Source organism: Ahaetulla prasina, chromosome 1 (assembly GCF_028640845.1).
Source record: "Ahaetulla prasina isolate Xishuangbanna chromosome 1, ASM2864084v1, whole genome shotgun sequence".
NCBI classification, from domain to species: Eukaryota; Metazoa; Chordata; class Lepidosauria; order Squamata; family Colubridae; genus Ahaetulla; species Ahaetulla prasina.
In genome coordinates, this window is record NC_080539.1 from 49,733,769 (window position 1) to 49,756,365 (window position 22,597).

Here is a 22,597-nt window from a genome sequence, read left to right on the forward strand (position 1 = left end):
GAAGCTGGGACAAGTAACGGGAGCTCACCCCGTTACATGACACTAGGGATTCGAACCCCTAAACTGCCTACCTTTCAATCGACAAGCTCAGCATCTTAGCCACCACGTCCCTCCGGACTAAGAATACTATTTAACAAAAAGTGTCCTCCTTAGTTGTCATCCTATGCACCTACTGCAAACAATTTCTTATTGTCTAATTAGGATTAATCATTGTGGCCAGCCCCAAAAGACTGTATAGCATTTGGGCCTTAAACTGAATTGTCAAATACTCCTACAACAGAAAAGAGGATGAAAGCTATCCATCTATTGTTCAGGACATGATGTTTACTGGAACCATCTGGAGATTAGTTCATTTACCAGGGAAAAAAGACAATGCCAGCAGCAGACATATTCCAGTTGAGAATAAGCTAAGCTATCTATGTAACAGGATATGTATTGGAGCCCCTCTATATGTATATTTCATCATTTTGAAAATGGCTCCATTTGTACTAAATTGACTGGTTGTATTGCTTCAGGAAACATGGAAGAATTGGTATATTTCCATGGAGATCATGCAAAATTTTTATGTTGTGCAAAAAATTAATAGCCAGGGAGAGAAAGTGGCTTCTTGTTTGACATGTTAATTTTCAACAAATGCAAAGTATTTTGATATATATGGTATATTCAAACAAAGCAATCTTCACCTCCAAGTGAAGTATATTTCCATATTCAATCTAATTTTCTCCATTTGATAACATGCTTTGAAAAATAGATTGAGTCAGTATAATTTTCACTGTCTTAAAAGGTGTCATTCCAAAAGCAGATGAGAAAAAAAAAAGAATTAAACGAAAAAGGTATCAAAGCCAACAATTGGTTTTCGGTTGGATAGCGGAATGCTTACGGGTATGGCAAGAACACCTGTTTACTCATTTGATACTCACAGGTACATGGCCTCTGCTCAACAGAATTGTGATTTAGCTGTTAATAGCTACTAATATATATATTCCCCTTATATTGACCATCTCCTTTTTAAAAAATGGTCAGTTAGTCATTCAAAATATGGCAACTATATTAGGCAATGCAGTGTCTATACCCGATTTTTCAAAAAATACTGTATTTTTCGGTGTATAAGACGCACCTTTTTAACCCCAAAAAAAGGGTGAAAATCTGGGTGCATCTTATATACCGAATGTAGCCCCTCCCACCTGCCGCCTCCCATCCTTCGGAGGTTGTCGGCCTCTGTGCGTTGCACAGCCACGCGTCCTCATGAAAACGGTCTTGCATCTGCTGCGGCGCTTCAAAGGGCCGCACTACAGCTGATCAGCGCGGTAGGCGGCTAGTAGACTGGTGCCTCTATTTTTAAAGAAGGTAGACCGGTGCACTCCAAAAAAAGGCAAGTAGACCGGTATGGCTCTGCTAGGCAGAATTCTTTTTTTCTTGTTTTCCTCTGCCAAAATTAAGGTGCATTTTATACTCTGGTGCATCTTATACACCGAAAAAATACAGTATGTGTGTACATCTCACTGAATAATAAATTTGTGCATTGTTTTCTATTAAGCAAAAACTTTAGAACCAAAGGAATAAGTTATCACTGACAAAAATGCTTGAGAGTTGGAAATTTTGTACTGGACAATTAAACACAGAGACATGGCAAAGTATCCCTTTTTATGGGAGATGTTAACTACATGGCAGAACGTAAGTTCTGCAAACAGAGAATTCTATTTTCAGTACTCAAAATAGGTCTGGGGGAACTTCTGCAGAGCTGCAGAACTGTTATCAGTCAATGGCTATATTTGCGTAGAACACTATGCTGTTTTTTTTTTTTAAACCAAGGCACAGTGGCCTAATTACACACAAGGCATAATGGATTGATCTGCACATGAGGTTAATCCAAGAGTTTGGGCAAAAAGCTATCATACAATCTTCTGCAAATGGATGGTCGCCTCAAATCCCATGAAACCAGAGATTCTCATAAGTCTCTGCACACACCCGAGATCACAGACAAGCTTTTTACAGTCCACAATAATACAAATTAACGATCTCTATCAAATGTACTAAAGAAGATTATATTAAACTTTCTCCTTTTGCATTATTTATTCTTTCCTGCCTTCCGTCTCTTTCTTAAACCGTTTCATATCATTTATTATGACTTTATTCATGAGAGGGCAGATAGTCAAATCTTTATCGAGACTACTATACTTAGAGAACCGTATGCAACTCCACTTACTGTATCTCTAAAAGGATATTTGAGAACTGGAAAGGATGGTGAAAAAGGGCAACCAAAGTAATTCTGGTGATGGAGACACTCTTCTGCAAGGAAAGGGGATACAGGTAGTCCTCGACAATTACAATTCATTTAGTGATTGTTCAAAGTTACAACAGCACTGAAAAAAATGACTTCTGACCATTTTTCATGTTTCCGACCTTTTGCAGCATCCCCATGCTTGGCAACTGACTCATATTTATGATGGCTGCAATGCTCCCGAGTCATGTGATCACCTTTTTGTGACCTGACAAGCAAAATCAAGGGAGAAGCCAGATTCCCTTTACAACTGTGTCACTAACTTAACAACTGTGGTGATTCATTTAACAACTGTGGCACGAAAGGTCATAAAATGGGGATAACTCATTTAACAACTGATTCACTGAGCAACAGAAATCTTGAGCTCAATTGTGGTCATAAGTCAAGGACTACCTGTACTAAAATAAGAAAAAAGGAAAATAAAAGAGCTGCATGAGAAGTTATTCAAGCTTCTAGTTCAAGAATATACTCAAGTCCAACTGTGAGAAAACCTAGAAGTTGTCTCACCAATCCTGACCACTGATTAAATATTCTGATAAAAGCAGAATATCTACAACATAGGGGGTTCCAGGAGTATGTATATCTTGCCAAATATATACTGTTAGTATATATTGCCAAATTCCTCTGCTGATAAAATACACATACAAGCTGTTGGGGAAGTTTGAACACTGGCTTTCACCTGGATAAACCAGCATCCATTTCTATCACTGCAGCTACACTGTCTTTTAAGTATGATCCCCTAAAAAATTATCCTCAACCAAAAATTCTACAATCGATAACTGAGAGACAAAGAGAGCCTACAGAAAGGATGACAAACCCCTCAGGGAATTTCAATCTATACCCCTGTTCTTTTTCAGAGAAAAATTAAACTGTGCTCTGATATAGGAAAGTTGTTTTAAAAATCAAATTGATTAATCAGTTGTCTCATCAATCACAATTCTGGAAATCACTGTAGAGTCTGATTTGTATTGAATTTTCTCAATGACATTGGATATCTAAAAGAATAATTCTATGGAATGATTTAGTAATTCTGTGGAGGAAGTATGGTAATCCAAAGTATGGCAAAGAACTCTGATAAAGAATGTGCTTTGAAATAGAAAGTTCCATTCCAATCCACAATATTATCAACCTTTTTTTAAAATCACACAATATGAAAAAAACCATCATTGTTTAACTCCCTCTAATCCAATCACTACAACCCAAGTCCAACGTGGGTTGTTTGAAGATGAAGCATTAACAGTTCATTCATCCTGTATCAAACCCAAAATGACGGTGTTTCTCTATTGGAACCCACCCTCCCATTTTCCCCCATACTTAATTCATCTGTTTTTCCAAAATAAATTCATAAGAGAAAGATGATAACTCAATTAATGTTTTTTTAAGTAGAACTAGAAGTATTCTATAGGGAATCATCTGTGGAATATATTAGCTCCAACATATGTCAGCTAAGCCTCCTCCATTCTTTCTGAGGAAAACTACCTAGAATATGTTGGACCATCTTAAATGGTGCAGAAGAAAGAAAAGGCTGAAGAATTGGGGAAAGGGCTGAGGTGGACTGCAGGCCACCCTGGAGATATGTGGGATAGGTATCTTTCACTTTCACTTCATGTGGTCCTGGGATAGTGAAATAAATTCCAGATATTTTTTCTTCTTATTTTGTTCAAAAAAACAAATTGCTTAGAAATAATAAAAATTAAAAGCTACAAAAAGAGGAGTAAAACTGCTCCACTGAAATAGCATGCAATAATCTCTGTGGGCTGTCATCCACTGGAAATTGGGCTACCCATGCTCTATGTTCATCTTGGTAAACAGAAAAGAGGACTGAAGCAATTGTCCCCGCTTTCTTTTTATTGTACCTGTGAAGTCAGATGAAAACATCTCTACAGCAGAATCCACATAGAAAGGAATAGGAAGCATAAAAAGTATTGGAGATAAGGAATTCGAACATAAAGTTTCTTTCATGTTTTAATTCTTATATATCAACATCTAGGGTTCGTATTTAAATGGAAACGGGATAGCTGTTTGGTAACATATAAAGTGTTGCCTATAGTACCCAAATTATTTCTGAATTTTCAGACAACAGGAAATCTGAAAAACTCAGTTTTGTGTCCTTCAAGCTGTATTTCTTCTGGCCACTTTATCGACAGCTCTACATAATTATTTTAACCATAAGGCATAGAAATAATTAGCTATTGCTGGCTTCAGGATGTTTATTTTTACCTACCTTTCCAGACTGATCAACAGCTCTAGTACACTATAGTTAGAATCCCCTCATCCAAATACTCCCCTAGCCGAACCTTGCTTAGCTACCTAGACATAGTCAGCCAGTTGTTGCCACTTGCTGAGAAGTAAGTAAAACAGAACCCAGGAAATTCTTAGGCTGGAACACCTAATTGTAGTTTACCAGTAATCTATATTTGCTTTTGCCTTTAAGTATGTGCTTCAACATGTTTACTTTTAAAGGCTGCCTTGCAAATTCAACTGTTAGCTTGGACAAAAGACACACAGCATCCATAGGGGTTCAAATAAACTTAAAGCTACTAAACACACTACATAAAAACTTTTTTTAAAAAAAAAAGATAGAACTCATTAATTTATCTGTATATATCAGAAAAGGGCAAACATTTTATGCTGAGATTTGGAAGGGTCTGCCAGAATATCATGACCATTTGGCAATTAAAAGAGATCCTTTAACCGATAAAGGAGAATATTTGTAGCTCTGGGCTGAAATGAAGGATCCTTGGTACTCTTTGAGTTTGGTTGTTTTCTTGCAGACATTTCATTATCCAAACTATTTTGCACTAGTTTGGGTAATGAAACATCTGCAAGAAAGCAACCAAGCTCAGAGAGCAGCAAGGACCCCTCAGATCCTTTAATCTCCATGCTCTGATAGCTTCATCATAAGACTGGTTTCTGCACCTAGTTTTAAAAAGACACATTTTCAAAATGATAGGAACAAGTCAGAATAATTCAACAACTGATTATTCTGAAATTCTTCATGGATTTTATAATTCTTAAATTTTATTTCAGGAGTTGAACTGATACATGCCATAGAAATGTCCCTATGTCCTAAATACTGCATGTGTGTGTAGAGTCAGTTTGGTGTAGTGGTTAAGGAACCAGGCCAGTTGGCTGACCTTGGACCAATAACTCCCCTCTTAGCCCTAGGAAGCGGGCAAACCACTTCTGAAAATCTTGCCAAGAAAACTGTAGCTACTAATCCAGGCAATCACCATAAGTCAACACTACCTTGAAGCCCCCCCCCTTCCAAAAAAACCCTGCATGTGTGTGTTTCCCAATAGCTTTCACTGCCTTTGTATCTCTATTTCCATTCTCATTAGACATTTTTCAAAGGGAGACTCTAACATCTAAAGCTATTTGTTCATTTGGGTCACTATAGCAATTAACTTAGCTATGCTTAGATGACTGTGTTATCACTAACTACTACAATGGTAAATAGTTCTTTTATTTTGCAGACATTCAAAACTCTAAATGTATTGTTCCCAATTGAATCTGCTGATTAATGTGAATTCCATTTTCCCCCCATTTTTTTGGGGGGGGGTGTCTTTTATTTTTAATATGGAAGGATGAAGATAAAAAAATAGAAGAAATAATTTCTTAATATTCAAATAGATAGATGCACATATACACATCCTTTTCTTGAAGTCTTTTAAGAATTCTTATGTACACTAAAAATGAATTATGTTGTTTAATGTGGAAAAAAGCTACTAAACTAAAGGATTTTAAAGACACACTTCTTTGTTAGGCACTAATTCTAGAATTCCAATTTCTTTTTTCTTCCTGTTCTTAAGTCTCTGCTTTTATTTTGTATTACAGTATTGTTATACAATTCTTAATAATTAGGGTGATTAGGAAAATGTCTGAATGACATTTCTTACACTACTTTCCCCCAGTTTTGCAAATTCCAGATGGATTGGAATTATAATTTCCAGAAATTCTGCAGTATGACATACAATTCTAAAGGTCCTAAAATATACTATTTCAGGACAGACAGAATATAAGGAACAGCAAACACAGAGATTATGTTATTTCAAGTTCAAATGGAATGGTTTGATAAAATATCTTTCATAAACCTTCTACTTGCCTATTTAGAAGAGACAACAGACAAAATCTGTAAAATGGAAGGCATATATAGCTAGGATAATCTAGGGACTGACAGTGGTTTCCCTGGAAGGTCTTGGCAAATGTCTAATTATTCAAGATTTCTACAGCACAAAGAAGAAACAGCACAAAAGAAAACTTTTTCAATATCCCAGCTTGTACGAGTAAGCTGACAGAATGATCATTCCATGAGTCAGTGTACAGTATGGTTGGTTGGGAATATTCTCTGAAAAGGTTGGGTGGTGATAAAATTAAGTACCTGCCTAAAAGAATGAATGAATGGTTACAATCTTGTTCCTATCTCCTTCTAATCCATACCAAATAATAAAAATCTCTCCTTTCCCCTCCTGTTTCTTTCAACATACTAATTTTATACTATGGTAATGTCTTCAAAAAAATAAAAGGATCAACACATTGGGTTGGGCAAATCTTATCAAATATTACACAAGGCTTCACACTCTTGAGAAACTTCTCTAGATTTTGTAACTGCTGAACTGCCAACCGTCTATTGCTTAGAATTGTAGGAAGCAAAGGATCTCAATCAGAATCATCTGTTTTTAGAAATAGAACCAAAAATAGCAATTGGTCAAAGCTAGTGAAAAAAGCCAGCCAGCCTGTGCTGAAGGGTAGCCATTAGTGCTGCTAAAAGTGGTACATGGAAACACTCCTCTATACTCAAGGTTGCCGGCTTAAGAGAGCTACAGTCCCAGTCCTGGATCCACATTATAATCTCTTTCCACAGCACAACTCACTAATGAGGACCTGCAAAATCCTCCAGAAGATGTTTCATCCAACTCCTCTCTTTTTATCATAGTCTGAAGTTCAGTGTTTTAAAGTTGTTTTTTGATGGTGTTGCAGAAAAGCCAGAGCATGGCTTGGTTTATTATAAAGAGAATAAAGAGTATAATAATGTTCTACAGATAAAACACAATGAATGCAAAAAATTTAAAGCTGCAACTCAAATAAAGACTGAGTTGGAGACTATTGCAAGCCTAAAAAAGAAAATGGACTGTAATAATCTCAACATACACGCCTACAAAAATAACACACACAACACACCAACATTAAACAATTTGGGACAAAGAAAGCTCTGGATTATGCATAAATTCATACTAATTCTTAATTATTGGGTGTAATTTATTTTTCTTTTGACAGCCATGGAGTAAGTATGGCAGAACATGAAGTCTGCAAAGAGCTTGGCCAGCCTGTTGCATTCTCTAAATTCATCAGTGCCAAATGTCACTATTGTCAGGAAGGAATCACTACCCCCAAAAACTCACAGCTGGTCACTTCCAATGTTGATATCACTACCTCCATCTCTGCTGCTGCTCTGCTAGCCACCAAACATCTATTCCTTTGCGAATTGCAATTAGTTTTAATTTATCAATGTCCTTTTCCTTTAGGTGTGTGCACACCTTCTCTCTAATCTTCTAATAAAAAATTAATTCAGGTATCACCTCAAAATCTTGTTAGTACTAGTGGTATTTGATAAATTTTGAGCCATAGTTTGTGCTTCCAAACCACCCTCCTGCATAAGTTAGTCAGCTCAAGAACACTGTGGTCATGTAAGTAATTAATTTCCTAAGCATAGGGGATTCCCTAAACATACTTCTGTGGTCTGTGTATTGAACACACACGCCTGGGCTAGAGCCCTATAGAAGTAGCTTACATACAACCTCCTGTAAGTGGCTTTAGAGACTTAATTATGCAGCCACAGTTATTGCATCTTCACATGCATAATTTCCAGTTTACAAAATGTCCTTCTTGGTCACTTGGTTTTCCTTTACTGAACCCAGAATTTCCTAGAGAAGATTACACAAGTTTATATCTTATTGGTATGTTGTCTTCCCTGTAATGAAAACACACAATTCATACTCTAATCTACTTAGCTGATGTGTGTCTTTAAAAAAAATCCAAGTTTTCCACTGACTTCATGTTGACAACTCTTTTAAGTGTTTCTGACTTTATAGCTTATCAAGAACATGCTTTTCAAATTAATACAAACTAGTTTTTGAGATGCAATTTAAAATCTAGACCTCACAGCCACAACACCTGGCCCAATCCTTGCATATTTTTATTTTCCTGTCTTTTCCTCCCTTCTCTCTATACTTGTTGAGTATTAAGTGGCACAGTGGTTAGAAATGCAGTATTCCAGGCTACTTCTGCTGATTGCCGGCTGCTGCAGTTCAAGTCTCACCGGCTCAAGGCTGACTCAGCCTTCCATAAAATGAGGACCCAGATTGTTGGGGGCAATATGCTGATTCTATAAACCGTCTAGAGGGGTTTATAAAGTGGTATATAAGTCCAAGTGCTATTGCTATCAACTAGTCCAGGGGTCTCCAACTTTGGCAACTTTAAGACTTGTGGACTTCAACTCCCAGAATTGCTCAGAACTCCCAGAATTCTGGGTTGAAGTCCACAAGTCTTAAAGCTGCCAAGGTTGGAGCCCCAAGAACTAGTCTGCTGAAGAATTTTAGAGAACCATTTTGTTCATTAGCTTGTGGCATATTGCTTGGTTCCCAAAAAAGTAACACCCAATATAGTTTTGAAGTGTTTTTTTTCTGTGGATCACTGCAGACTTTTAATTTTTTTCTACCATCTCCAAATATATTACAAGTTTCCTTATACAATCAAGAAAGGTTTTAAAAAATCCTTAATTCTACTCTATTTGTTAATAGAAAGGAAAAACTGCCTCTGCTAGGAATTGATGGTAGAATGCTATGTCCGGTAAAGAGTGGCATTTTCCACCCACTTCCTAGAAATAGGAGCTAGTCAGCTGCAGAATGAAATAAGGATTCCTTGACCGGCAAGTGTATGTGCAAGTGGCTATTTTTTGCTCCACAGAGCCTTGAATATTTGAACCCATAAGGCGGCTGAGCTAGCAACAAAATGAACTTTTGTGCGTACATATGTATGCATACACATATTTATCCACCCACGCAATTTAATTCACTGCCCCAAACTGCTGTATCCAAAACTTTAGACAAAAAGCTGGTTGGTGGTATGGATTTATATTCTTACATCTTTTCATAACATCTTCTGAACAGATGTTACAATAACATTTACAAAGCAAACAAAGCATGAAATACGTGATTTCTCTTGCTTGTTTTAAAAATCTTCTGCAAATCGGTCATAAAGCACTTTACGAAGTTCAGACTAAATAGAACACATTACAGATGGAGAATAGAATAGAGCAAAGTTGGAAGCCACAAACACAATACTTTCAATTTATAATATATAAATTCAGCCAGTTCTCACCAATTCGCCCAAACCGTTAGTAAATTGCTTAAGCAGTTTGGAGAACTGGTTAAAATTAAAGTGCAAGAGAGGTTTCTCTCTCTCTCTCTCTCTCTCTCTCTCTCTCTCTGCCCCTCCCTCTCTCCCTTCCTTCAGTTAATAGCTCCACTTAACAGTTGCAGCTGGAATGCAGGATACACACTGAATCAAGTCAATAAACAACAGAAACTGACAGGATTAAGGAAGGGAAACCGATCAATCACCCATCTAGGGATGGGATTAACCTCTTCCCTTCAGGAAGAAGGACAAGATTACAAACATTTTCATTATAAAGAGTGTTAAGTAACACTTCTGTGATCAGCTGATACTCTCTGGAGTTTCCCAAGACCTTTTATAGCTGCTGCAGTGTTGGCTACTTCTTGTTTCTTCCTGGGGGAAAAGATACAGTGGGGCACATGATGCAGTTTGATTATACAGGCCGAATTTAATGCATGTGTGGTCCAGCCAGTTGTATTGCTTCCGCTGTGAAGCACCCAATTTATAACATAGAGAATATAGAACAATAGAGCTGGAAGGGTTTTAATGGCTTTTGGCAGCATGCCCAGGCTTTCAATTAGCCTGAGCAGCTGCTCTTAGTTTCCCTCTCAGCTGCTGTGTTTGTTTTGGGGTTGACTTTTTTTAAAAAGGGGAATGGCGGTTTTAAGTGTTCTGAATTGTTTCAGTGGTTCCTGGCACTGTCCTTTTGGGGTGTACTTCCCTCACTCTTTTTGAAAGCCTCTAGTGATGGAGCACCCACAACTTCTGAAGGCAAGCTATTCCATTAGTTGATTCGTCTCACCCTTAGGAAATTTCTCCTTAGTCCTAGGTTGCTTCTCTCTTTGGTTAGTTTCCATCCATTGTTTCTTGTTGTGCCTTTTGGTGCATTGGGAAAATAGATTTGACTCCCTCATTTTTGTAAGAGCCCCCCAAATTTCCTGACAGAACAATTAATCAGTGGAACAACTTGCCTCCAGAAGTTGTAAATGCTCCAACACTGGAAGTTTTTAAGAAGAGATTGGTAATCATTTGTCTGAAGTGGTGTAGAGTTTCCTGCCTAAGCAGGGGGTTGGACTAGAAGACCTCCAAGGTCCTTTCCAACTCTGTTATTCTATTCTATTCTAAATATTCGAACAGTGGTATTTTATTGTGCTATTTTATTGTGAATTGGACTAAGGAGAAATTTCCTAAGGATGAGATCAATGAAATTGGCCACGCCCACCCAGTCACATGACCCATTTCCCACAGAAAACACCGAGAGCCCATTTCAACCAGAAGCATTGCGGCAAGATAGTCAGGAACTAGCGGGCTCTGATGAGCCTCACAAAATTCTGGGCTGACAAACTGCTGTTGGGGGTGGCGGTCTTCAGACCAGATCTGTCCTGTAGGGTCGGAGAAGAAGGAGAGGCACCTCAGATGACCAAGAGGAACAGGCAAATTCCTCGAAGATCAGAGGAAACTCTTCAACTCGGCAGCGGGGGCGGCGGCCATAGCGGGCATCATAAAGCTGGGTCAACCGGACTAAGTTTTGAGCAGGAACGGTAATTTGGAGTACTGAGTAATTGGCCAGCTCACAGGTAAAAAAGAAATATTTTTGAATTGTTAAAAGGTGCCCCAGCGAAGAAACAGCAGCTAATGGGCATTGGGGAATGTCAATGAAGAGAGAAGAACAAAGCAGAAGTTTGAAGTGTTAAAGCCCGAAACGGAACTTTATTTTTGGTTTAGAATTTGAGTGGAGATAATTAAATTATTAGAAAAAGAAACCCAAAATAGTTGTGACGAGGACTGGAAATAATTTTAAAACTTTTGACTATTTAAGGAAGAACAAAAGGAAAATTAAAATTAAAAAGTCCTGCAACAGAAATCTTTTAATTGGATTTGGAATTGGATTTTAAATTGGAATTTGGGGACTACAAAATTAAGAAGAAGATGGAAATTGGTAAATATTGGCAATGTGGATTTAATAAATAAATTGGATATTTTCTTAGCTTGTTGATTGGAATTGTGGATTGGAGAGAGACACCTACAGGTGGGAAAAAACATTACAACAGTTAACTTGTATTTGGGGGAAAAAAAATTTAAAGTGGGGTGGGAACTTTTGAGGAGGATTTGTTTTCATTTAAGCTGTTTGATCTCGACAACCAAAGAAGGTGGAATATAATTAAATTTAAATTGGAACAAAGACAAAGAAAACCCAGAAACAACAAAATGGCGAACTAACTGAAACGATTAAAAGGATGCGTATATCACTCAAATTGGAATTAAATGAAATGATTATAATGATGTATGGAAAACCTAAGCCTGATGAACTAGAGACTGTGTTAGAACACAGTGGACAAAGAAACCATGAACGAGAAGCAAGAAATTAGTACTAAAGACAAAGACATTGATTATGAAAAATTAAATGATTATGTTGGAAATAACAATGAAAAAAAGAGAGGAGTTAGGAGAAAATTAACTGAAAAAAGGAAACAAACAAAGGGAAGAAAAGGAAAGGGGAAAAGATTAGAAATGAATGTGAATTCTAAATATTACATTGGGTTTAACAATGACAAAAATAGAGAGGTTGGAAAGAGACGAGGAGAGAATGAAGAGGGGAAGAGACAAAATACAAAAAAACTCAAATGATTACACTGGGATTAACCATGGTAAAATAGGAAAGGTGAAAAAGGGAAAAAAGGCGGAGAGCAGATGGAAATATAGGGCAAATTAGGAGTGTAAGGGACTATAAAATTAGGGGGGGGAAGGGAAAAAGAAGAAAATAAGAGACTGAGATAAAGGGTGAAAGGAGTAATGGATCTATAATTATAAATGATTGGCAGTAAATTTAGTAGATGTGATTGTAATACTTGGAAGGTCTTTAATTGTAATAATGGGAATTCAGCTAAAGCATTTGAAATTATATTGTATTGTGAAGATAAAAATTGACTTTATTGTTTAATATGAAGAGATTAAGACACTTAATCTTGAAATTTTTAAATATCACTGACTATGATGACGGTTTATTATGAAGAAGTGAAGATAATATATGTACTTGAAAAAGGAATGGAAAATTGGGTTTATTTTAAAAAGAACAATTGGAGTTCAGAAATAGAATTGAACGATTTTAATGTTATATACATAAGTGAGTTGTAGTAATAATGGAATTTAGGGAAAATATTTGAAATTATAACATTGGGAAAAAGGAAAACTGGGTTTATTTAAAAAAAATTGGAAGTGAGAAATAGAATTGAATGATTTTAATGTTATATACTTAAGTGAATTGTAGTAATATATTTGATTGTAGTATTTGGAAAGTTGATAAAAAAGAAATGGAAAAAAGAAGGAAATGGGTTATATATGTAAAATTGTATGAATATTAATATCTATAATTGTAATAATGGAATCTAGGGAAAATATTTGAAATTAAGCTGATAAAAAGAAATGGAAAAGAGGGAAATGGGTTATATATGTAAAATTGTAGGAAAAACCCAACACGGGGAGCCACAAAACCTGGGCAGTTGTGGCTGGGGAGGTCACGTGACTAGGTGTGAGTGACATTGAGTTGGCCATGCCCACCCACCCAGTCACATGATCACCAAGCCACGCCCACAGAATCGGTAGGGAAAATTTTTGGATTTTACCATTGATACTAGTCATTATTTGATTTCATTAAACATTAAAGGAAAAAGCCTCAGAAAAATGTTAAGACCTAAGAGAAACCTATTTGGGAGATTACAGGTGTTTTTCTTCCTATCCACCCATTCTTGAATTCCCCCCTTTCAGTTCTATTCCAGTAGAAGATCCCTCTGCTTTCAAAGGTGCTTTTTCAAGAGGCAACTGGACTTTTTCTTTGAAGACATTTCACTTCTCATCTAAGAAGCTTCTTCAGAGCTGAAGAAGCTTCTTGGATGAGAAGTGAAACTTCTTCAAAGAAAAACATGAAAGTCCAGTTGCTTCTTGAAAAAGCACTTTTGGGACAACTATGATTTGGATGACTGAGAATCTCCATAGACATCGCTCTTCTTTCAGAATATGGAATAGTATCCTCAAGACAGTATCCCAAATAATTATGTTAGTAGAAGTTTATTCCTTAAAAAATGTTTTGTAATTATGCAAGAAAGAATTCTACAGAATTAGGAAATCAGAGTCTTATTCAAAACCAACTGTTCTCTCTTCTAGAGAGACATTATTTCTTTTTATGATAGCTAGTTGTTGTTGTTTTTTTTCAAAAAATAAGCTAGGTTCTTATCGAGTCCGCTGTAATCTAGTTCAGGGGTCTCCAACTTTGGCAACTTTAAGTCTGGAGGACTTCAACTCCCAGAATTCCCCAGCCAGCTTTGCTTTGCTGGCTGGGGAATTCTAGGAATTGAAGTCCTCTAGGCTTAAAGTTGCCAAGGTTGGAGACCCCTGAACTAGTTGTCTCTGAACGTTTTTAAATGTTTTCTTCTAGATGTTTCAATATACAAATAAGCAAAGGTACATTTTATTTGCTACAACATTAATAATTTCAGCTTCATATTCTTTACTTTCTAGTTTTCTTCAGTCTACAACATTAGAATATTTGGGGCATTTTAGAGCCAATAGTTTGCTGTTTTTGGATGTGTATATGGGTGTGCTCATACACACAAACCCTATTCTTTCAATGTACCTACTAAATCACCCATAACCTATTTTGTCCCTAAAAAAACAGTGGAAGTAGAGTTTATCTGCAGATGGGAGCATCATCTGACAGTGGAATAGATCTCACCTCTCTTCTTCAGCACCTTCCCTAAATCCACTCTAAGGAATTATGGATTCCTTTAAAGAAATATATGGGATCTAACATCATGGAAAAGAAGGGGCAGCCCTATTGAATCAATATATAAAATCAGAAGCAAACATGACTCAAGACATGAATCTGTTGAATTACAATTTTTAAACAACTGAAACAGTACCTTCCATTCATTGGACAAAGGTATCAATAGCTGGGGGAAACTGGAAAACTCTCAAAAGACATAACAAAGAGAACTTCTACAAATGAGGTTGGAGGGACAGAACATTCCAAAGAGGACTGAACATACTCAATTGCCACATTCCATTTCTCAGCCAGGAAAAAGAAAATGGTGGAAAACTATAAAAATATTTCTCAGTATCAAAAAGAGAATAGAAAGCATTGTTCCAAATTACCACACAAATAACTGAAAGTCTACACTTATTCAAGAAGAGTTACTCTGAATAAATTTGCTCTGAATAATCTGATGGGGTTCATTATATGACCCCCACTCCCATTGGTTAAGCTTTCCATGTGAGCAGTCCAGGAAATAGTATCTTCAGTCTCAATTGGTTGTGTTGACATCTGTGATCAGGAATCACCGTACAGCCGTAAGCAATTAAAACATTACTTCATTGTGAAATTCATGATATCTGCCAACATGAGAAACAGATATTCTTGGGAAAACAATACATAAAAAGCAGGGCAGAAAATGTCAACACTGTGAATTGTTTATACACTAAAGATTTGAAGGGAGAGGGAGAATTTACTCTTTTGAAAGCATTGTTTTTATTTGAGAATTAGGAAGAGCATATTTACTACTGATTCCTAATTTAAACATCAGATAATGAGTTTCGCTTACCGTAGATTAAGGCCAGATACTCATTTCAACTTAAAGCATTGATGAAAGCAACCTGTGGCCATCCAGAGATTGCTAAATTACAATTTCCAACATCCCACATGCCAGTGTGGCCAATAGAGAGAGATACTCTGATTGTAGCTGTAAAACATTTGCAGTATCTTAAACTACACTAAGCCAAAATCAAATAAATTACCTTATGGCACGCTTTGATACATGCATCTTCCTCAGAAACTGTTCTGATTCCCATTTATTATGCACACTCATTCAAAGAAATATTTATTACTGAAAGGCCATATGTCCTCAGTATCTACCTTAAGCATTAACATGTTTCCTGTCTTGGATGTCTCACAGTAAGACAAACAGCATATTCAGCATGTTAGGAATCCTTCTGCTTCCAGCCTTCCTCAATATGTAGTCTATGGCCTCCAATGGTCATCAGACTAAGAAGTCTGGCATCATGTGTCACAACGTAGCTTTAGCAGAAGGTCTAATGAAGTTTGATATTATATCTTAAAACAATTACTTTTCTGAGGTCTGCAATTAAGTGTTTTCCTGCTATGTGAGTTGATACTGAAAAATCCTTACTTTTGTCATGAAAACAGAGTTAGTAAGATATGTCCATTAGGCTATGATAATGTCATCTGGCCTCAGGCCAAAAAAATCTTATGACAAATCAGTAGCTGGGCGCTTCTGAGCTGTAGTCTAGAACTGTAAAGGAAGTCTTGGTCATCAAAAGACTGACTTGTGATTTTGCAGATCATATTGTTTGACCTCAGTGGTTTAAATTTCCTTTCTTTTGGAAGACAGCCAACTTCAATATACTTTCCTTAGCAGAATTGTTCCTGACAAATGTTCTGTTATTTTACATGCAACCCCCTAGAGCGCATAAAAATTTCAACTATAAAAACATTCAGCTTATTTCTTTTACATTTCTCGTATGTTGATAAGGCATACAATTTTGAAATCAGCCCTGGCTTAGTGGTGAAATGTTTCATAATTTTCTAGTTCAACTTTCTGGCCTGGGTTCAGTGGGAGTGCATTTTAAAAGCAATATTTTCTCTGTTCCCATTTGTAAAGTAGAATTAGTCCATCTGGTTTATTTTACAGGTATGCTGTAACTGCTTCAGAATTCAAAGACTTGACTGCAGAGATAAGTACTATATACTATGCTACTACATGGCTACTGGCAACGCTGCCTGAGAATTCTCCCAATACATCAAGCAGGCATGATGTTGAAGTGGGCTGCCCTGTTCGATACCCACTTATATTATTTCACACTCTCCAAATATTACATACTCAAACACTGAACAAAAAAACCCTTTGCAATGTACTTATGAAACAACATAAGATCATTATTAATAACCTAGTAATGCTCTGGCTAGCAGCACCTGTGATTTTTGACCTTCAAAACCCTTTGCAGCTTTGCACTACAATGTCAGAAGGAATGCCTAAGAGAAGTGCCTAATCAACTTCTAGATTCGGGGCTATTGTTCCTCAGGAACAGGCTTCTTCTGTGGCAGCGACAGTAACAGAATTGGAAGGGACCATGGAGGTCATTAGTCCAACCCGGCAGTCTCCCAACTCTGGAATATCTCAACTGTAGAGAGAGCCACCAAGTATCTGTTTTGTAGGACCATTTCATCTTAGATTTTAAAAGTAAAATTAAGAATCAACTATCACCCAGATGGGTTTATTTTTTCAGCCCTCTGGAGATATTTATCACATTTCATGTATAATTTCTGAAACATCAATTAACATCTTAATCATAACAACAAAATGAAACTTGCAGCAACTTTAAGACTAAGAGATTTATTATAGCATTAAATTTCCTCATTACATGCTATAGTAACAAAGGAAAATAGAGATGCCTTCTAGTCAAGCTTAATTCCTTGTCTCTATGTGGATATATAGATGAAATTTCCTTGGCACAAATACAATTATTTTCTTCCAGGACCTTGGTTTTTTTGTTTTTGTTTCCAGTATGCCTATAGGCTTAGGATTCTTTGGGATTCTCCCATTAAAGTATTAACTAGACTCAAACCTGTTTAGTTTCTGAATACAAAGAAGATGAGCCAGTTGCTCTCACCTGCTGAAATCTATCAGAACAAAAGCCTTTGTTTTTAAGAGACTACAGGAATCTTTATTGCTTTTTATGACTGCCAACAAGTATGCCAACTACTTGAACCCTATATGAAATCCTAAATCAATAGCTATTGCGGCTACATGCATTTCAGATAAATATTCCGCTATTGCATTGTACTGCTTCCCTGAGCCACTAGGCCCCTAAGAACACCAAAAACAAACCCAAATCCAGCACTGCAAATCTTTAATTGGCAGTTGGGATGTTTTATGTGGATTCCTAAGACTCTGCAGCCTTTCTTGTAAAAAAGGAGGGAATTCAAAAGGCTTGCTATAAGTCGAATTATAGAATTTACTATATTTAATTCTAGTTAAAGTCTAGGTCCTTGAAATTTTATCAAGGGCCCTGCTATTTTTTAGACATTTAATTAATGCTTTAGCTGTTAAAACAAAGCCTTTGGACTCAGAACGGCTCTAGAGAAAGGTTGATCGTATGATTGCAACATGTGCTAAAGAACTTTAAATAATAGATTTAATTGACATATTAATATAGAGCTACCAGCCAAATGTCCAGTTCTACATATTTCATACCCTGATTCTCTGTGACTGTAAGAATAAAACCTTATTACACAAACCATAAATTGTCACAGTTCATGTATTAGATCTTCACATAAATCTTTGAAGCACAAAAGTTCAGATTTCAGGCCTAATTCTATGTATTCAAACATTCTTAAACTATTTACCGGAAGTACAATGAATCAATTTCCACACAGATTCTGCCAATGGGCCGGGGGACACCCGAGTGATATGGAACCCATCAAGTAGCTGGTCTAATTGTTGTCATCAGGGTGTGAGGATTTATTGTTTGTTTGTTTTTTACTGGGATTGTATCTTCATGATCTTAATGTAAATAAATTTGGTGATCACTTTTCTAAATTAATAAATAAGCCTCCGTTTCAGGAAGAGAGGAGGACCCTGACTTAAATGGCTTTAAAAAGGAGTAAGCTTTTCAATGTTTACTTGACATTAAACCAAAAGCGTCTTGCTTTTTAGAACCAATCTATGGGAAATGTGGGTAGAAGGGGACTAAATGCTTAAATCTTGTTATTGACTGGTCACTGTGAGACAAAAAGTTAAAGGTTAGCTGTAGCCTTTCAGAGCCAGTGTTTTCTAAAACACTGGAGCCTGAACATCTATACAGTTATGCTGCCTAGGGAGCTATGAAAGTTGGGAATTTAATAGACCCACCCAGATTAGAGAAGGCAGAATAAGACAGACTTCGTATATGATGAGGCAGAATTCTTTTTAATGAATTGTATTTGATGCTTCTCAGATGTGCAGTCATTAAGGAAGTGAGTCATGGACTGCATAACCATTTCCCAAGTATACTTTGGCTAAATCTTTTTTGATCTTAGAAGCATCATGACTGTGAATGCCTTCATTTAAAGCATTCTGGCACAATAAATACTAGATTAATTCTCTGCGCAATATCACTTAGGGGCCCATAGCATTACATACAAACTGCAAGAATCAGTGGCAATTCATAGTTCTGGATGCAAAAGCGATGGTTTAGGATTCCCTTCTTATTTTGCTTCCCTTGCCTCCACATAGATGTGTCCCAAGGAGGCGAAAGACACATTCTTCCTAGTCTCCTATGCTCTCAAATTATTCAGTCCTTCCTTGCAAATGTTTCTGTTCAAAGGACTTCTTTCAAGGCAGAAAGCAAGGTCTGCAATAAACAGACAGGATGCCTTCCTACCAAATTAGATGATGCCATTATTCACCAATCAGAGGCAGCAGTTCTGGTTGCCCATTCACCAATGAGAACTAACAGGCAACTCAAAAGTCAGCCCAGGCATCGGGCAGTGCAAACAACTACATTTTTTCCCACTGTAAGGCCAGAGTTGGATGGTCACATTAACAGAGCTGCTTGTAATGTCTTTTAGCTGTGCAGAGAAAACAAGAGGGGAAGCAGGTTTATTCTGAAAGCTCTGTAGCAAGAGAGTAAATGAGGCGATTAGTAGAAGCTGCTGTAGTGAGACTTCTCAACAAACAGAACCTTTGAATAATTGAACATGTGCAAGTGTTCATAAAAACAACTAAAGCTTTAGACTCTAAACTGGAGTTATGTTTAAGTCCACACTCTAAGCTGGACTTATTTTTTTGTTCTTCAACACAGCCCTTGTCTGGTTCTAACTAGATCAGAAAGGTACTTACCTGTCCAGCAGTGTCATAAAGCCCAAGAAGGTATTGCTTGCCCCCAACTGTCACACTGACTGCAAAAAGAAAGAGAGGATGAACTGGGGAAGGGGGATCGGCATATTTGGTCTCTTCTCTCTAGAAGAGGACAAGCAAAGGATCAATTTCAATCACTCACCACAATTCAGTGGAAAAAGTGGGGGGAGGATGGAAAGGGGGAATCAGGCATTGAAAATACTAAAACACACACTCACTGCTAGTTCTTTGATAGTATGAAAGACTACATTTTTCAATGTCACAGCATCATCAGTAAAGATGTCCAGAGTGCATGTTTCTCAGCCTCCATTAACAGGCATGTGCTCAAACAAGATCAAACTACTGCAACTAATCAAAGTGCTTCTAAAGAAATATTTCTCCTAAAGGTTTTTGTCATTATATGTCGGGTCCCACTTGGTATGACTAAAGATCTTTTCTGCTAATAAAATAACTTTTACCACTTTGCTCTCTCTTCAAGGAGAGAGGGGGCATTGGAGAGGGGGCATAACAAACCAGAGTACAGTTGAAAGATCCCATCACTTTTCCCTTTCCCACCTGCCATAATTAACACAGTAATGCAGAGAAAGGAAACCGTCCAAGGGAGATGGGGGTGGGGGACGCTGTAAACAAGCCATTTTGAGGAACTGCCACAAACTGTCCCAGGAGCAAAAGACAATTCAAGCCATTATAAATTCCAGCTTGACGTTCCCTAACTCAGTGCACCCACCAGCTATTCTCAAAACTCGTTTGACACGTCTGGAAGAATCTCCAGTCGGGGAAGGCTGACTCGGGTTTTCGTTGAAGGACGGCAGCTGGGAAGAAATGAGAAGCAAAGGGGGGAGAGAGGAAGACGCGGAGGGGGAGAGCAAAGTTTTTGCTGAAGTTCCTGCTTTGCTGCTTTTCCTGCTAAGGGACGGGAGAGAGGGACCGAGACAGCCGGGGAGAGGCAAGGGGCGGCGGGGCGGCGGGGGTGGGTAGCTAGGTTCGGGAAAAGGTGATAGGGAGACACTTACTCAGCACTTGCAAACAAGATACAATCCGTCCCCCTTTTTTACCTGCGTAATGGTCAAAGACTGTGGGCACGTACTCCTCCGGGAAGGCGTCGTTGGCATAGCTCATGAGCAGGCAAGTTTTGCCCACCGCTCCGTCGCCGATCACCACGCACTTCAGCATGACTGTCGCCGCCGCCCCCGTCCCGTTGGCCATGATGAGGTTTCCGAGCCGATCGTCATTTTAGAGAGCGGGAGAGCCGAGCAGGGAAAAAGCGGGGAGGGGCCGGAGAGGTGGGGGAAAAGAAGAAGAAGAAGAGGAGGAGCAGGAGGAGCGGGAGCCCTTCACGCGCCGAGCCGGGAAAGGCGCCGCTAATTCGGTGGCATTTCCAGCTCAGCCACTCCGGAGTTGGGCAGCCTTAGACTGCGCCTGGCAAGCAGGGCTTTGGCTGGCTCGCCCGTTTCAGCAGGCGCCACCAATCACTGAAGGTGGCATTTCTTCTGTCCCTCGCCGTGGTCGAAGTCCTCCTCCTCCTCCTCCTCCTCCTCTAACCAGTGCCAAATTTGGCTGACAGGGATTTTCCTCCCCTGCTCTCGCCCCAGTTAGGCGCGATGACACAGGCTTTCATAAAACCAGCAGCAGCAGGCTTGGAAGAGGAACTTAGAGCAGCAAAACCCGCACCGAGACGGACACCACTTTCGTCCAGCTCCTCCTCCTCCTCTTTCCCCTCCTCTTAGAATCCAAACTGCTTCGCATGTGCCGGGTAAACCCTCCTCCTCCGCCCGCCCGCCCGCCCTCCGTCGTTTTTCCGAAGGGAGGAGGAAGACGAGAGGAAGGCCCAGACTCCCTTCCAGAGCGAGGGTGGGAGTGGGATCCCGCTTTACTTTCCTTCTGCTCCCTTCCCCCTCCCCTCCTCTCCCTTGGCTTCAGGCACCACTTTTCCAAAGCGCGCAGAGAGCAGGGAAATAGCTAGGCAGCCCCCGCCGCCTCCGCCTTGCTCCGGAGGAGAAAGGAGGAGCGAAGCCAAATACTGTACTGTAGCTACAGGAGAGTTGAGGGCTCCTCTCCAAAGAGCCCGCGGCGCCGACAAACGTTGACGGCTCTTGCAAAGTGCCTGCCTGGTTTGAGCGATGATGTCAATAATCAAGACGTACTAAGAACTGAATGTGATTTAGGGTTCCCTCCCCCCCCCCACAATTCCCACAAGAGAGTATTATTTTTTTTTTTGCACTTTTCTATTGGTAAACGTTTTAGGAATCGTTCTTGCTTGCGAGTGACGAACTGCTCCTAAAATTCTTTCCTCCTATTGGTTAAGTGAGGGAGGGGAGGGGAGGAGGGGTGTCATGTATATTTATATGAATTTGGAAGCCCTTTTTAAAAATTGAACGCTGAGTTATAAACTGTACGATCGGGAAAATATCTATCAATGTCAATTTAATAATCCTTTACCTAGCAACATCAGCAAAATGAAATTGACGTTAGCAAAGTTGTTCTATTTTGGTATACTGTATTAACTTTTCATATTTTATGCCAACTCAAACATATTTATTTTCATAACAGCACTGTGTGATAAAATCAGTCTGTGAGGTAGGTCACTGAGGAATCTTTATGGCTAAGAAAAAAAAATCTAACCCAGCTTTCTTCCAAAGTGATGCCATCTAAGGTAGCAGGCAAGGGTGATAATAGTAACTGAACACATCAATGTATAGGTATAGTATATTAAACTACAGGTAGTCCTCTACTTACAACAGTTCATTTAGTGACTGTTTACAGTTACAATGGCACTGAAAAAAGTGACTTAACCATTTTCCATACTTACGACTTACCATATTCCCATAGTGATTAAAATTTGAGTGCTTGGCAATTGACTCATATTTATGATGCTTGCAGTGTCCCAAGATCATGTGATCACCTTTGGTGACCTTCTTCCAACCAAAGTCAATGGCGAAGCCAGATTCACTTAACAACTGTGTTCCTAACGTAACAGCTTCAGTGATTCATTTAACTTAAAATGGACCATCGT

At 38.4% G+C, this 22,597-nt stretch overlaps 1 protein-coding gene across 4 annotated transcripts in view; it reads right to left on the reverse strand.

Annotated features, from left to right (window-relative positions):
- The window catches only part of RHOQ (ras homolog family member Q), a 54,293-nt gene extending 32,969 nt beyond the window's left edge, over positions 1-21,324 (reverse strand). Inside the window, exons 1-2 of one of the 4 annotated variants that reach the window (XM_058165203.1) lie at positions 20,640-21,324; positions 19,567-19,625 (exon numbers count right to left, since the gene is read on the reverse strand). In XM_058165203.1, coding sequence (XP_058021186.1) covers positions 19,567-19,625; positions 20,640-20,790 — 210 coding nt within the window. In that variant the 5' untranslated portion in view covers positions 20,791-21,324. Of the gene's footprint in view, positions 1-19,566; positions 19,687-20,639 lie in introns of all 4 variants that reach the window. The other 3 variants (XM_058165202.1, XM_058165201.1, XM_058165204.1) reach the window with 3 other exon arrangements.
- Between the last annotated feature and the right edge of the window lie 1,273 nt (positions 21,325-22,597).